The 15,852-nt window shown below is 37.8% G+C and overlaps 1 protein-coding gene across 15 annotated transcripts in view; it reads right to left on the bottom strand.

The window, feature by feature from the left end:
* Positions 1–15,852, bottom strand: part of DOCK3 (dedicator of cytokinesis 3) — a 657,203-nt gene that overhangs the window by 540,952 nt on the left and 100,399 nt on the right. For all 15 annotated transcript variants that reach the window (XM_058288315.2, XM_058288314.1, XM_058288308.2 and 12 more), the window contains exon 2: positions 8,012–8,095. In XM_058288315.2, coding sequence (XP_058144298.1) covers positions 8,012–8,095 — 84 coding nt within the window. The remainder of the gene's footprint in view (positions 1–8,011; positions 8,096–15,852) is intronic.

Genomic DNA, 15,852 nt, shown 5'->3' with positions numbered 1-15,852 from the left:
AGCTGAGCAGAGTTCACAGTATCTTTAGGGAAGCAACAACACTTACAATGACTTTTCAACAGAAATGATGGAAGTCAAAAATCAGTGGAGTAAAATCTCTAAAATGTTGAAAGAAAATATCCATCAACCTAGAATTCTACACCCAGGGAATTATCTTTAAAAAATGATGACAAATTCAAAACAGATTTATGTAAAGAGAAGCTGAAAGAATGTGCCACCAGAAAACCTGTACTAAAAGAAATACTAATAAAAGGAATAAGCAAAAGGGAAAGAAAATGATCCTACATGGAATCACAACAAAGCAGAGCAAGAAGAGCAGTGGAAAGGGTAAAAATGTGGGCAAACAAATGAATACAAATAGAAATAAAACATAAGCCAACAATTACAAAAAAGCAAGGAATTAAGTCATTGTATGGTTTCTGTATCATTGGGAAGTGGTAAAAGTACAAATTTATGGTAGACTCATGAAGTAAAGGATGCATGTTTTAAACTCTAAGGTAACTACCAAGAGAAAAATAAAGTACCAAAACGAACATGCTAATAGAGGAAAATAAATGGAAAAAGGGAAATGCTTAGTTAATTCTAGGAGAGAAAGAAAAAACAAACCTAACTATAATAATTAACACAATATTTCAAGTGAAAATGGCCTAAATATTGATTGTCAGACTAAATAAAAATAAATCCCCACTACATGCTGCTGATAATACTTACACGTTTTAAACACAACACATAAAAGTTAAAGTAAAAAACAGGCAACTTCCACTTTGTCCTAGGATAATGACAAACACTGAATCTCTCCACACCCATACCAAAAAAACATGTAGACCAAAAAAGAGACAAATAAAGTTATATGTAACATAAACCTTAAACATTACTGGGAGTCAGAGAATACTAGGGAATTCAAATTACATTTAAGTGGAGATAAACTCCAAATTACAGCAGAGCTAGCTAATTCTAGACCTCCTGCCACCCTGGTACAGCTTTTCACTACCACATTTCCAAAAGGTGCCTCCTGGTTCCTATGAAGAGGGACCACGGAAGTCTTTGGCTGGGTTCGTTCACTTGGCAAGGCAGAATAGCAGACACACAGAACTAGGCTAGGAAGGAAATGAGGATTTATTCACCAGCAGGAGACTGGAAATGTACAATTTCAAATCAGCCTCCCTGAACTGCAGAAATTCTAAATTTTTATACCATTGAGGTGATAATGAATAACTGGGGTAGAGCTGGAAACAAGTTCCTTCATTAATAAACATTAAGACTGCCACCTTTTTTCACATAGACTTTTCAGACTACTCATTGCACTCTATACACTCAGTCTTATAATGCTGAAATGAGTACCCTCACAGCAGACACAGATAGTGAGCAAGGGGTAGAATGCAGGAACTCTCTGAAAACAAGTCAAGTACATGTAAAAATCTGGGTCAAGCACAACTGCACATTCTGTCCTTAGATTTTAAAAGCCATACAAATAGCAACAAGGAATATGGTGATATCGCTCCTTAATATGTCTCTCTTGTCTCTTGGGTTACACAGTTTTAATTTATCCTGGTTACCTTCTGATAATCATTCTGATTATAACCCTTTATATTCATCCTAGCGATTATCTTTAAGAGTCTCTCCTACGCTGAAATCCCCATTAGGAGTATCCCATGTCTTCTCTTCCTTGATTTACTGCTTTGTTTTGAAGGAACACATCCCCCAGTAGCTTCTTGAGAAAAGTTATAGAGGAGGAAAACTGAGACTTTTGCAGGTCAGAAAATATCTTTAGTATATGCTCACATCCCACTCATAGTTTGGCTGGGTTATAAAATTCTATACTGGAAGGCATTTTCCTTAAACATTTTGAAGACACTACTCTACCGCCTCCTAGCTTCCAAAATGGTCCAAAACCATTTTGATTCCAGATCAAGTTTTTTCCTGTCTTTCGATGCTTATTGAATCTTCTTGGACTCAATATTTTGAAAGTTAAATGATAACAGCCTACTTTAATTCATTTGTGTAGGTATTTGCTTGGGCCTTTTTAATCTGGAGACTTATGTCCTTCCATTCTGTGAAATTTTCCTGAATTATTTCATAGATTAAATTTTAGATTCCATCTTAAATGCAGATTTAATACAACTGCTCATCTCTGCTCCCTCCTCAAACCTCAATAAAATTACAGTAAAAAGACTAAAAGTAAATTAATAAATCCACATAGGCTAGGAGAAGATAATTTAGAAGACAGCATACAAGAAGCATTTAAAAATATTTTGGATGCCTGAAAGCAAGGAGACAAATATTGACTTGACAGAACAAGAGCTAAATCTAGGCTTAGCTTAAAAGCAGGGAAGACAAACAAGTCAATTATTTCCACAAAACCCTAGGAACTCTTAAATATTCAAGGTATCGGGTAGTTCAGAAGGCCTAAACACTAAATGGGGGATAGGGAATGTCAAAAATCAGAATGCCAGTTTATTTCTGCAACTGCAAATGGACTAATGCCTTGAAATATATGGGGACAAATAATTTCCAACTTAGAATTCTATATCCAACCAAATTATCAAATAGAAGAGCAAAATAGATATTTTCACATATTCAAGCTCTCAAAAAAAATTACCTTCTGTAACACTTTTTCTCAAGAAACTCCCAGAGGATTTCCTCTAGGAAAATCAGTCAAGAAAAAGGACAAAATAGGACCTAGGAAACAGAGGGTCTACATGAAGAGAAACAGGTTATTTCCAGGATGATTGTGAAAGGAAGTATCAAACTCAAGATGTGAAACACTGGAACAGTCCAATAGTTTCAACTGTACTAAAGAATGTAGGGATAAATTAATAGGTACATAGAAAACAAAGCAAATGAAAAAAATAGGGCAGATATTAATTTCAGAAAAAACAAAAGGTAATTAAGAAAAGATGTAAATTGAGCAGATTCACAGAGCTACAGTCTGGAAGACAGGTTATCAGGAGAGAGAAAGGGAGTTGAGAGTGGTGAGCCGATGCTCAATATGGGCAAAATCTATGATAAGGTATAAGAGGGTAGTCAGGCAGTGGATGATGGTGATAGTGGTATAGTATGTGATTAGGTTCAATGGTGCAGGAATATAAGAGGGAGTAGTGGAGGGGGATTGGGGTGAACTATCCATATAACTGGGGGAGGGTTAAAGAACGGAGCAGGGAAACTCTGGGATCTGTGGTTAAAACTACAATGGTGGGAATGTTATTTTGGCAAATATGGCATGAGAGGGTTACTGGTGCAGGGCCTTGGGGGTGGGAGGATATAAGGGATAGGGTGGACCTGGGGCATGCCCCTATGGAATATGAAAATGTTCATCTTGTCAGTGTGTCATCTCAGTGGATGGAGACCCACACAATAAACATGAAAATTTTAAACTCCCATACTGGGGAGTCCTGCTACATTCTCAATTAGAGGGGCAAGACTCTCTCAAGAACACAGGCACTGCCTAAGGGGAAAAAAAAAACAGACCAATAGGTCAGTCCCTCAATATTAGTGCATGTAACTATGAACCTTGTTCTTCAAAAATGGAAACAGTGGTTACCAAAGGTTCTATGGAGGGAAGAATATAAGAGATGGAACAAAGGACATTTTTAGGTCACTGAACCTGTTCTGCATGATCTTACAATGAAGGGTACAGGCCATTTTAAATTTTATCAAAACCTATAAAAGTGTATGGTGCAAAATGTAAACCATAATGTAAACCATTGACAATGGTTAGTAGCAATGCTTTAACATCTGTACATTAATTGTAACCAATGTACCATAAACATGTAAAATATTAATAATAGGGGAGAGTGGAAGAGGGGAAGGGGGAGGAGTACAGGGGAATGCCCTATATTTTCTACATGACTTTTTTTTTTTTTTTTAAAAACCCAGGACCTCGTACATGGAAAGCAGGCACTCAGCCACTGAGCTACATCCATTCCCCAAGGAAAGTTGGTTTTTTCATGTTTGTTTTCAGGAGGTAATGGGGATCGAACCCAGGACCTAATACATAGGAAGCAGGCACTCAACCACTAGAGCTACATCCACTCCCCTCTATGTGACTTTTCTGTAAACTAAAGCTTCTCTGAAGATAAAAAGGAAAAAAACAAGACACTGGGAGAACATATGGAAGGAAATGTCACTGTAGATCAAAGGTAAGAGATCTTACAGTGATGAAAGACACATTGAAAATAGTTTATTTTTTATTTTTGTATTTTATTTATTTATTATTTTCTTCCTTTTTTTTTTGGCTTTGTTTTTGGGGAGGTTTTGGATCACAGAAGAGTCACAATTGTGGCATGGGAGGATCACTGGAGCAGGGTGTCAGTGATGGAAGAATGTGTGGGGAGGGATGTACCTGGGGCATGCCTCTATGGCATATGAATATGTTAACCGTTAATGGAATGTTGTCTCAGTGAATGGAGATCCACACAATAATAGAAAGAATATTGAATCCCCATCCTGGGAAGTCCTGCTACATTCTCTAACAGAGTGGCAAGAATCCCGCAAGTACATGGGCAATGCCTACCAGAGGAGGACATACCATTACACCAGGCCCTTGATATTGACGGTTGTACTTATGAACCTTTTCTTGTGAAATTGAAACTTAGCCTAGTATTATATATTGTCTAAGAGTTACCTCCTGAAAGCCTCCCTGTTGCTCAAATGTGGTCTCTCTCTAAGCCAAATTGAGCATATGAATGCACTATCATCACCCTCCTCCCCCATCTTGGGACACAACTCCCAGGGACCGAGGGATTATTACCATGCACCAACTAGCAATGATGAAAAAAGATCTTTACCAAAAGGGGAAAATATTAAATATAAATGAGTTTTTATGGCTAAGAGATTTCAAAGTGAGTCAGGAGATCATTCCAGAGGTTATGCTTATGCATGTCTCAGCAGGATCTCATTCACTGCCACAGTAAACGGTTCCTCAAACAGGGGGGCTCCTGAGGCCTCTAGAAACATCTAGACACTATAGGAAGGGCAGACAATCTCAGGAATTTGGCACCCTGTCGGTGGGTCTTACTTTGGAATATATGCTCCCCAGTGTAACAGTTAAACTCATTTATAATCTCCCTATACATTGCCCTTCTGTCCCTTTTATTTGAACCTATAATTACCACTATACTTGCTGAAAATATGTCCCAGAGACTTAAATCTTCAGTCTGTTCATATGCTGATTAAGTCCTGAATCTCAGCAGGGTTGCAACACCTACTCTTCAGTTCATGGGACTCTCCCGGGACAACTAAAAAAAGGATGATGATGCCAATCCCAAAAAAACAGATTATCTACAACTGCAAGCAAGACAGTTCCATCTATCTGCCCCATGGGATCTAAGCCACCTTTAAATCAGCAACAGAGTGGGCATCATCATCCCCAAATCCTCAATATTGAGAAGTGAACAAACATAAAAGGGGAATGCAATATGGAATAAAGTAGACATTATATTTCTAGTAATGGAAGAATTTTTATCACTGATACAAAGGCAGTGCCCAACAGAGGTTCTGAGGGGATGGAGAGGTGTAACATGGGGGCATTTCTGGGACAACAGAATTGTCCTGCATGACACTACAATAATGGATACAAGCCATTACACATTTTGTAAAAACTTATAAAATTGCACAGGGCAAAGTGTAAGCTATAATGTAAACTACAATACATGGTTAGTAGCAATGCTTCAATATGTGTTCCTCAATTGTAACAAATGTACCACATTAATAAAAGATGTTGTTAAAGTGGGAAAGTATGGGAGGGGTGGGGGTGGGGTTTATGGAAATCCCCCACATTTTTAACATAATGTTTAGGTAATGTAAAACTTCTTTAAAAAAATTTTTTTTAATAAAAATAAAAAAGATACCATAGAGATCAGCTATGAATTAATCATGATATAAATGTAGAATACTAATTTAACTTAAAAATGTCTTAAGTATATCAGAATGATGAATGGAAAAGTATGTTTGTGTATATTTGGAGTTAAGAAAAACAATAGGTCTAAAAATGTTATCTTCTACTACCAAGAGTGACTACATAAATTCAAGCAAAAAAAAAATCTTTAGAATATTTAACTTTTGAAACAGTGTAAATGTAATAGTTTAATATATATTAAATTAAAAGAAAAAGGACAAAAAAAACAGCAAAAAAGGCATTTTATGTTCTAATTTTGATGCCTCTTCAAAAATCTATTATCATGGAATGGATCTTAGAACAGAAAAAGGACATCAGTTGAAAAACTGGGGAAATCTGAACACAGCCTATAGTTTTAGTTAATAATTTCTTTTTACAATTTACCATGGTTATATAAGAATTTAACATTGAGGGGCACTGGATGAAGGGTATATAGGAATTCTCTGTACTATGTAACTCTTCTATAAGACTAAAATCATTTCAAACTAAAATGTTTAAAAATGTATCATGAATATTTGAGATAGAAGAGGTATAAATGTTGTTATAATGAAGTCATGTATTCACCCCACAATCCTTATGTATTTCATCTTCCCTAGCTTTTTGAACTAGATAGTACTTCAATCAACAGAAGTGGTGATAACAGGTATCCTTGTCTCATTTTTAGATCTCAGTAGAGCAGTTCTCAGTATCTCACAATTAATGCAATGTCTATTACCCATTTTTTTGCTACAACAAACAATGCTATAGGTGTTTTCATAAGTACATATGTGAAAAATTTCTCCAGAGCAATGATATTCAAACTATTTTTTACCGTGGCCTCATCTCAGAAATACATTTTATATCATAATCCCACACATAATATTGAAGCAAATCTCATGTAAGTGGAATCATACAATATTTGTCCTTTGTGTCAAGCTTTTTTCACTTAGCTTTTTTCATTTTTTACATTGGGTTGTCTATCTTTTTGTTGTTGTAGGAGTTCTTTATAATATTATGGAAATTAATCATTTTTAGATATACAATATCTAAATATTTTCTCCCATTCTCTAGGTTGTCTCTTTACTTTCTTGATAATATACTTTGGTGCACCTAAGTTTTTCATTTTAATGAAGCCCAATTAATCTATTCCTTTTATTTCTTATGTTTGTACCCATCTTAGCAATGGCCCCACTGGAACAAAACTCTACTTCTGTATGCATTATCTCTATGCCCACATTACAATATTTCCACTCTATTATATCCCTTTGAGATGGCTCCTAGCCATGCTGAACTTGAAGCCTAGGCTGCCCAAGTTATCTCCCAAGGTACCGATTTTGTGTTTGCTAATGCTCTAATTTTATAAGATTTCTCCCTAACTTTACTTCCCCCATAAATCCTGTTAATTTTAATGAACAATTTTTAAGAACATGGTATTTTTCAGGAATACATAATATTATGGCAGAAATTCCCACATATATCACAGAATAAGGAAGCAATTAAGTCAAACTTCATTTAAGCATATTTACTGCCTTGTTTTAATTATGACTGAGTACATCCAGCAAATCAGACAGGAACATGCAAATGAACTGATTACCAAGTTCATTAAAGTTCACTACAAAATCTACTTAAATGCAGCTAAGCATGATGCAAGATTATTTATTTGAATGCAGAAGATCAAAAAACAATTACTGGGAGATGTTGCTCAAGTGGTTGAGCACCTACTTCCCTCATGGGAGGTCCCAGGTTCTGTTCCCAGTGCCTCCTAAAAACAAAACAAACAGCAAGCAAACAAACATAAAAACCAACTCAGGGGAGCTGATGTGGCTCAGCGGTTGAGCACTGGCTTCCCACTGGCCCCAGATTCAAACCATGGCCCCAGTACCTTGAAAAATAACAACATCAACAACAATAATTACTTAGTATGTACTGTCAGTAATTAGGTTAATTGCTAACATCAGATTAGGGTTAAAAAAGCTTCTACCTTTCTGCTGAATGTAAATCAGGAAGAATTTTATAACAGTATTTCATAATGTAATGAGTTATGGCTTCAAAATGATTGCTTATAATCTATTAGCACAGAATAAATGTGTGTAATATAGTCAGAAATAAATATTTGTTTTATAGGTCCATACTCACCTTCACATTTCTCCAGAATCTGGACTGTTTCTCCTATTTCTAGAACCAAGCCTTGAGGGACAGATCCTCGAAAGCTGCATATCACTAGAATAGGAAGGATAAATACATTAATCAGCATATTTAAATACTGAGGTTCAAAGGCACCGAAATTAAGTGCTCAATTTTTTAAAATACACTGTCTCCTTTCTTGACTAATTCCTCTTGGTAATGTGTAAGAACCTTTCTCAACTAATTTAATCTATATTGTGATAGGCAATAGAACCTTTCTCAACTAATTTAATCTATACTGTGATAGGTAATATTAAATAGTTCAGGCCATTGAAATTCATTGTAAGTAAAATTACTAGTCCTAAAGTGGTGTGTATGCATATGTGTATGTATATGTGAAAATATTTCTGTAAACAGAATCTCTGTCGCTCAGCATGACCTGTATTTATGTGTCCTTTTGGGGAAAGTGCTTATCAATTGCTTCAGAAACAGTTAATATTGGAAGCTTCTTATCTGCTGTAAAGAGACAATTACATATTTTTAAAACAATCACCAAATAAGTGGATTACACTATAACAACTATGCTTTGAGAAACAGAATCCTCATACTGGTCTAACAAATGTCAAAAATAACAGAAATGGGTTACTTCTAGAACTGAGGGTCAAGACTTTCATTAAACTTAAAAAGTTACATGAGTATTAAATAATTTCTGATACAACAATAAGAATGCTATTTGTTCCAAAATCATCACCTCATATTAGGAACAAGTTGAGAATAACTGCTATGCATGGCCCAAAATTATGACTGAGAGTTCTAACAGTTCACAATACCTACATTTTGCTTTTACTCTCACTTCATAAGAAAGTTATTTCCACCACTTTCCAGGAGAGAGCGAACAAAACTCTTTATGATCTTTCTCCCATTTCCAAAGAAGGAAAAAAGTCACAACCTCTACAGTATTTAATTTACAACCATAGAAAGCTCCTAGTTGTAAATACTTCCACCCATGATCCAAAACAGCTTCTTAAGCCACTCATTGGCTTAGGAAACTAACTCATGTGGTTATTCTGCATTCTTGAGCATATAATGATATGAAGAAAGTCAATTTAGGTAAATTCCTTACTCCTGAAAGGTATTCGAATCAGGAGAGGTATATAACAGAAAGGTTCTCTACAGGCCACACAGAAGAGACAGCTGTGAAAGCTAATCTGTGCAAATCAGAAAAGCCTTAGCAGCAAACCTATAAAATCTGGAGGTTCCCATTATCTCTGATGATGAGTGCAAAGTAAAAGAAAACAATAGAGTCAATCTTCAGTAAAGTCAACCAGGGTCAAAGCACCCAAAAGAAGGCTGTGAAAATGAAGAAGAGAAAAATAGCTCTTCTGTCGTGTGCTCCGCAGTAAATCCCAGTGATGTAAAAAAATGTTAAGGGAACGAAGTTTTCCATAAAGAATGACCATACTTGTGTTTGTAGGTTAAAATCATTCTGAATGCCCTGTAATCTTTTCAGTGGAGTTAGAGTACAAGGATTATCTATCTTTACTCTTCTCAAGGAAGTGGTTTTAGAAACTTGTACTTTCAAATGAAATCAGCGCCCTCTCATTAGCTATCAATTCATTACATAATTTCAAACTGCTTTTCAATGTCTCTCTGGTGACTTCTATATATTTTCTACTAGACCTGTCCCTTAATTTCTCATATAGCAATTGAATTGACATCTTCTCACCTTTAATCAACCAGTGGTGATATGAGAATAATTTACATTTGAATGGTTAACTACATGTAAACATTTCATTATCTTATATTTCTTCAGCTTTCTAACATTAAATACAGCAACTCCAAAGACAGGTTGAAATTCACATTCCTTTATTCTCCATCTAAGACCACTATCAATGAAGCCAGATTAGTTTCCTTTCCGAAGTTAAACACTCAAAACAATACATATAATTTCCAGATGTAATCTAGACATACTTTGCAACAAAGTTATTATCTATCACAACAACATTAGACCAAGAGTAATTAATAGAGAAAGTAATCTAAAGGTTTATTTTCTTAAATATAAATTGAGATTTTAAATCTGAATTAATCCCTCTGAATTTCACAAATCATACAAATGGAATAAAAAATATACTTCCCTAGAATAGAAGCATAAACACCTGCTAATGTAATGACCAAATAAAGATCAAATTAACTGTGATAGTAATAAATACCATGATTTATTCCACAAATATTTATGATTTCTGAAATGGAAGACTCTGAGTTACAGCAATTAAAAGAGACAGAGTCCCTACCAACATAGGGTTAATATAGTTAGTATAATCTGTAATTTGATGTCTGATTAATGACATTTGTTATTCTGTAAAAACCCTTAGTCAGTTAGTGTGACAGTTCCATATGAATGTAGCCAAGGCATTACAATAACCAATGAATGACTTCCAGGAAGATGGAGGATTAGAGAGGTGGAGGGATCACTTCTCTCCCAGAAAAATAGCTACAGGACAGGTGGAGACTATCTAGAGGACTGCTCTGGGGCCCAGGACACCAGAGGCAGGCAGACACCACCCAGAAGAGAAAGGAGCTGTATTAGCCAAAGGGGTGCTGATGCAAAATACCAGAAAATGGTTGATTTTTATAAAGGGTATTTATTTGGGGTAGGAGCTTACAGATACCAGGCCATAAGCGTAAGTTACTTCCCTCACCAAAGTCTGTTTTCATGTGTTGGAGCATAAAGGCTGCCAATGTTGGCGAGGTTTCAGGTTTCCTGGGTTCCTCCCTTCCTCAAGCTTCTCTCTAGGTTCAGGGTTCCTCTCTTCCTGAGGCTTGCTTCTCTTTCCTCTTTGTGCTTACTTCCTGGGGCTCCAGCTTAAGGCTTCAGCATCAAACTCCAACTTCAAAACTCTAACATCAAAAACCCTCACCTCTGTCCTTTGCCATGTCTTTTATCTCTGAGTTCCCTCAATGCCCTAATGACATGGCCAGTCAAAGCCCTAATCATAACTTAATCATGCCCAGGTACAGACCAGATTACAAACATAATCCAATATCTATTTTTGGAATACATAACCATATCAAACTGTTACAGGAGTAAAGGAAAGGAGTCTCAGCCGGTTGAAAAAATCCCATGAGAGAGCTGCAAAAGCAGCAGCAGGCACCCTTCCCCCAACCTATGGAGCAAATAGCAGTCTGTGAACTTCAGTGGCTATGGTCTGCAATGGCTGTGAACTGAGGAGGTGGCAGGGAACCTCTTCTCCAAGAAAAGGTGAGAGGGAGGGACAAATCCTACAGTAAATTCAGATTTTGGTCAGTGAACTTCGTCTGCTGCATTGGAGAGGTCACACACCTCCAGGCTGGGTGGGGCCGGAACATTGTTGGCCCTGAGAGCCAGTGGGGAACTAAAGATAATTTGCCTTCTCAAACACCCTCCCTGTTGCCCAGGGCAGGACAGAGGGAGGGACAGTGTGGCAGGCTGAGGGTGGAGAACAGACTCTGAGAAAGTTTATTTGTGAGGCTTGACCAGCCCTGAGACCATTGCTTCTCCATTACCCACAAACCTGAGGAATTCCTGTGAATGCTTTCCCCCTAGCACCTGGCATCTGAGCTGAGTGGCCTGCCCAACAGCACCATCTGCTGGCCACACCATAAAGGTACATAGATAAAAATAATAAAAGAGGCAAGCAGGTGCCTTTACAACCACCCTCTCCAGGGCCCTTGGAAGCTGGCCTATACCCCATTACTGGGTCCTTGGCCTTGGTTTGAACAATTAAATAAGAGCAATCCTAAATATCTAGAACTAGGTGAACCAAGAGTCAAAGAATAATGATACCACACAACTACTTAAAGTAAATCCCTATGCAAGAGAGAGAAACTGAACATCAAAGTAAACTCAGCATCAAAATCAGATGCCTAGATATCAACAAAAATTAAAAGCCATACAAAGAAAAAGGAAAATATGACTCAGGCAAAGGAACAAATCAAAGCACCAGAAGAGACACAGGACTTGAAACAGCTTATCAATGAGGTTCATACAAATCACGTTAATCAAATCATGGAGTTGAAGGACAACATGCCTAAAGAAATAAAAGACATTGAGAAGACACCTGTGTGAGCACAAAGAAAAATCTAAAATCGCAGAAAAATAACAGAGCTTATGGGAATGAAAGACAAAATAAGCAAGGTTAAAAATACAAAAGAGGGGGTGGGGCAAGATGGTGTCTGAGTGAGTGCACCTTATAGTCTCTCCTGCAAAGGAGCGGCTGGGCAGCATTGGAAATTCTTCAGGACCGGGCTGTTTCGGGATTTTGCAGGGCAGGAGGTGTCTGGACATCAATTTGGTGGGATGGTAACAGAGAATATTCGTGTAAAAGGTAAAATTGAGGCTCTCTTACATGGAGATAGGGGCTGCGGGCAGGATGCTAGCCCCTGGGGCGGGTGGCACCGCAGCGCCGCAGCAACGATTCCTGGAGGCTCTGCAGTGCTGGGGAATTCATAAGCGCTGAGCAGGCTATTCAGGGGCTTGCAGGGCAGGAGGCTTTTGGAAACCGATTTGGTGAGACAGACAGAGTTTTTTGCGAGGTGTGGAATTTTGGATTTCTGACACGAATATCAGCGCTTCTGGCTACAGCCCCGCCCCCTAGGCCTGGCTGCTTATCTGCAGCATCCTTAAATCGCTCGCCATAAAGAGGCGTCACCAGGAGGCTGTTTCAGGGGCTTGCAGGGTGAGAGGCATCTGGAAGCCAATTAGGTGAATCTTTTACGAGGCGTGGGATTTTGGGTTTTTGACACTAATATCAGTGCTTCCGGCTAGAGCCCCGCCCCCTAGGCCTGGCTGTTGATCTGCAGCATCCTTAAATTGGCTGCAGTATACAGGCGCCCCCAGCAGGCTGTTTCGGGGGATTGCAGGGCGGGAGGTGTCCTGAAGGCGAATTGGCGATACAGCGACAGAAGAGACTCCAGTGAGAGGGGGAGTTTTGGGTTTCTGACACAGAGGTCAGAGTTTGCAGATGTGACCCCCCCCCTTTGGGCTGTCACCCAGCTACAGGGATCCCTGAAGGCTGTGTTGCACTGCGGTGCTCCCAGGCTCCCTGTTAACCAGAGTTGAGGTTACCAGGTCTGTGCCTCCTAAACCCGGGTGGCCGACACCCCAGAGACTCACACCTCTAGAGTCTGCAATAGCACAGACTTACCATCCCTGAATCCACCATGCCCAGAGGTATAGCTGAGGTCCTTGACTGTCCTAGCCCTCAACGTTTGCATTTTTTTCTTCTCTTTCCTTTTTCTCTTTTTCCTTTTTTTTTTTCTTTTTTCTTTTTTATTGTCCTGGGTGCAAATATTGCATTACCTCCTACTATTTTCTCCCATTGTATCCCCCAAGGTCTTTTTTTCATCTATTTAGGGTTTTTTTGTTGTTACTGTTTTTGTTGTCCTCTTTCTTCTTTTCTTTTCCTTACTTGTTTCCCTCCCTTTTCTTTACCCACCCCCCCTTTTTCTTTTTTTCTTTCTTTATTCTCTTTTCCATCTTTTTCTTCATATTTTATTTTATCTTAATTATACAATAGGTGCTGCAGGGAACACCTCACATTTGCTGGGTTTCCTCATCCTCCATTGCCTCATTTCCGTGTGAATTGATTTTGGCCACCTACACTATCCCCTTTCCCCCACATCTTGATATCCTTCATCATCTACTCTCTCTCCTATATTCCACCTCCCTTTCTTTGAACCCCAAACTGTCTAACTTTTAATTTCTATTACCTTTGTTTTGTTTTCTGTCTTTTATCCACTCTCGATACTACTGTCTTTCTTTTCTCTTCCCCTCTCTCATGAAAACACTGGCTTTTTAATTCATACTATATTCCTCCAATATTCAGTCGACTACCTCATTATAGGTACTCTACTTACTGCTAAAACTCTACACAACTTACATGGATCTAATATCCATCCTCCCAGATCTCATATTGTTGCTCTGCTAACATTTATTACCAATACTACTTTACACATTTTCCTTTTTTAAACAATTGCCTTTCCCTGGCCCTAATATTTTCCTTCAAGGTGAACTCAGCCAGAAACAAGAAATCAGAAGAAGAACAAAGTGACAAAGAGAAGATATAACACTTACGCAAGAACAACAGCTAATTAATCCCCAAGACGAGACAAAGAAACTAAGGAACTGATTAAACCTGTCAAGATAAAATGATGACCAGACAGCAACAAAAAACTACAAACCAAACCAGTAATCAGGAAAACATAGCTGAATCCAATGAACAGACTAAAAAGAAAGGGGAGCAGAACTTTGCACAAGTAATTAAAGATCTCAGAACATATATCAGAGACAAACTTAATGAAGTAAAGGAAGAGTTTAAAAATATGAAGAAAACACTTGGAGAGGAAATTGCAGACATACGCAAAAAGATAACAGATATGATGGGAATGAACACCACAGTTCAAGAAATAAAAAATACACTTGCAGCAAATAGCAGCAGATTAGAAGAGGCAGAGGAGAGAATTAGCAATGTGGAAGACAGTATATCGGAAATCAAACAGATAGTAGAATTGAGCGATAAAAAGATAAAAAAATCCAGCTAGGACCTAGGGACCTGAAAGACAATGCAAAACGCTCAAACATACGTATTATAGGCATCCCAGAAGGAAGAAGAGAAGGGAAAGGGGTCAGAAGGAGTGTTGCAGGAAATAATGGCTGAAAACTTCCCAAATCTACTGAAAGAGACAGATGTACATATCCAAGAAGCACAACGCACCCCAATCATCATAAACCCCAACAGGCCCACCCCAAGACATATACTTGTCAAATTGTCCAACGCTCAAGACAAAGAGAAAATTCTAAAAGCAGCAAGAGAAAAGAAAACCATCACATACAAGGGAAGCTCCATAAGATTAAGTGCTGATTTCTCAAGAAGGCAGTGGTATGATATAGTCAAGGTACTAAAAGAAAAAATTTCCAACCAAGAATACTCTATTCAGCTAAACTAGCATTCAAAAATGATGGAGAGTTCAAAATATTCACAGATAAACAGAAATTGAAAGAGTATGCCAACAAGAAACCTCCCCTTCAAGAAATTCTAAAGGGAGTTCTGCAGGAAGAAAGGAAAAAACAGGACAGGTAGAGTTGGAGGAGAGTGTAAGAGCAACAAAAAAGACAAAAAGAGAAGGAAAAAAAAACAAACAAAATATGACAAACCCAAGTCCAATCAAAATATGGCTAACATCAGTAATTCCTTGAAAGTAATAACACTGAATGTCAATGGATTAAACTCACCTATCAAAAGATTCAGACTGGGACACTGGATAAGGAAATATGGCCCATCTATATGCTGTCTACAAGAGACACATCTTAGACCCAGAGATTCATGGAGGCTGAAAGTGAATGGTTGGAAAACAGTCTTACAAGCAAACAATAACCAAAATAAGGCAGGAGTAGCTATATTAATATCAGACAAAATAGACTTTAAATGCAAAACAATTGTGAGAGACAAAGAAGGATACTACATATTAGTGAAAGGGACACTCTTAAAGAAGAACGAACAATCATAAATATTTATGCTCCTAACAAGGGCGCCTCGAAATACATGAGGCAAACACTGGAAAAATTAAGTGAAAGAACAGATGCATCTACAATTATAGTGGGAGATTTTAATACACCACTATAAACTCTGGACAGAACATCTCAAAAGAGAATCACTAAAGAAACAAAATATTTGAACAGTATATTAGAGGAGCTGGATCTAATAGAGATATACAGATCATTACACCCAAAAACAGCAGGATATACATTTTTCTCAAGTGCACATGGATCATTCTCCAAGACAGACCATATGCTAGGCCACAAAGAAAGGCTTAAT

This window comes from Dasypus novemcinctus, chromosome 26, assembly GCF_030445035.2.
Source record: "Dasypus novemcinctus isolate mDasNov1 chromosome 26, mDasNov1.1.hap2, whole genome shotgun sequence".
Lineage (NCBI taxonomy): Eukaryota > Metazoa > Chordata > Mammalia > Cingulata > Dasypodidae > Dasypus > Dasypus novemcinctus.
This window is presented reverse-complemented; position numbering and strand designations above follow the sequence as displayed.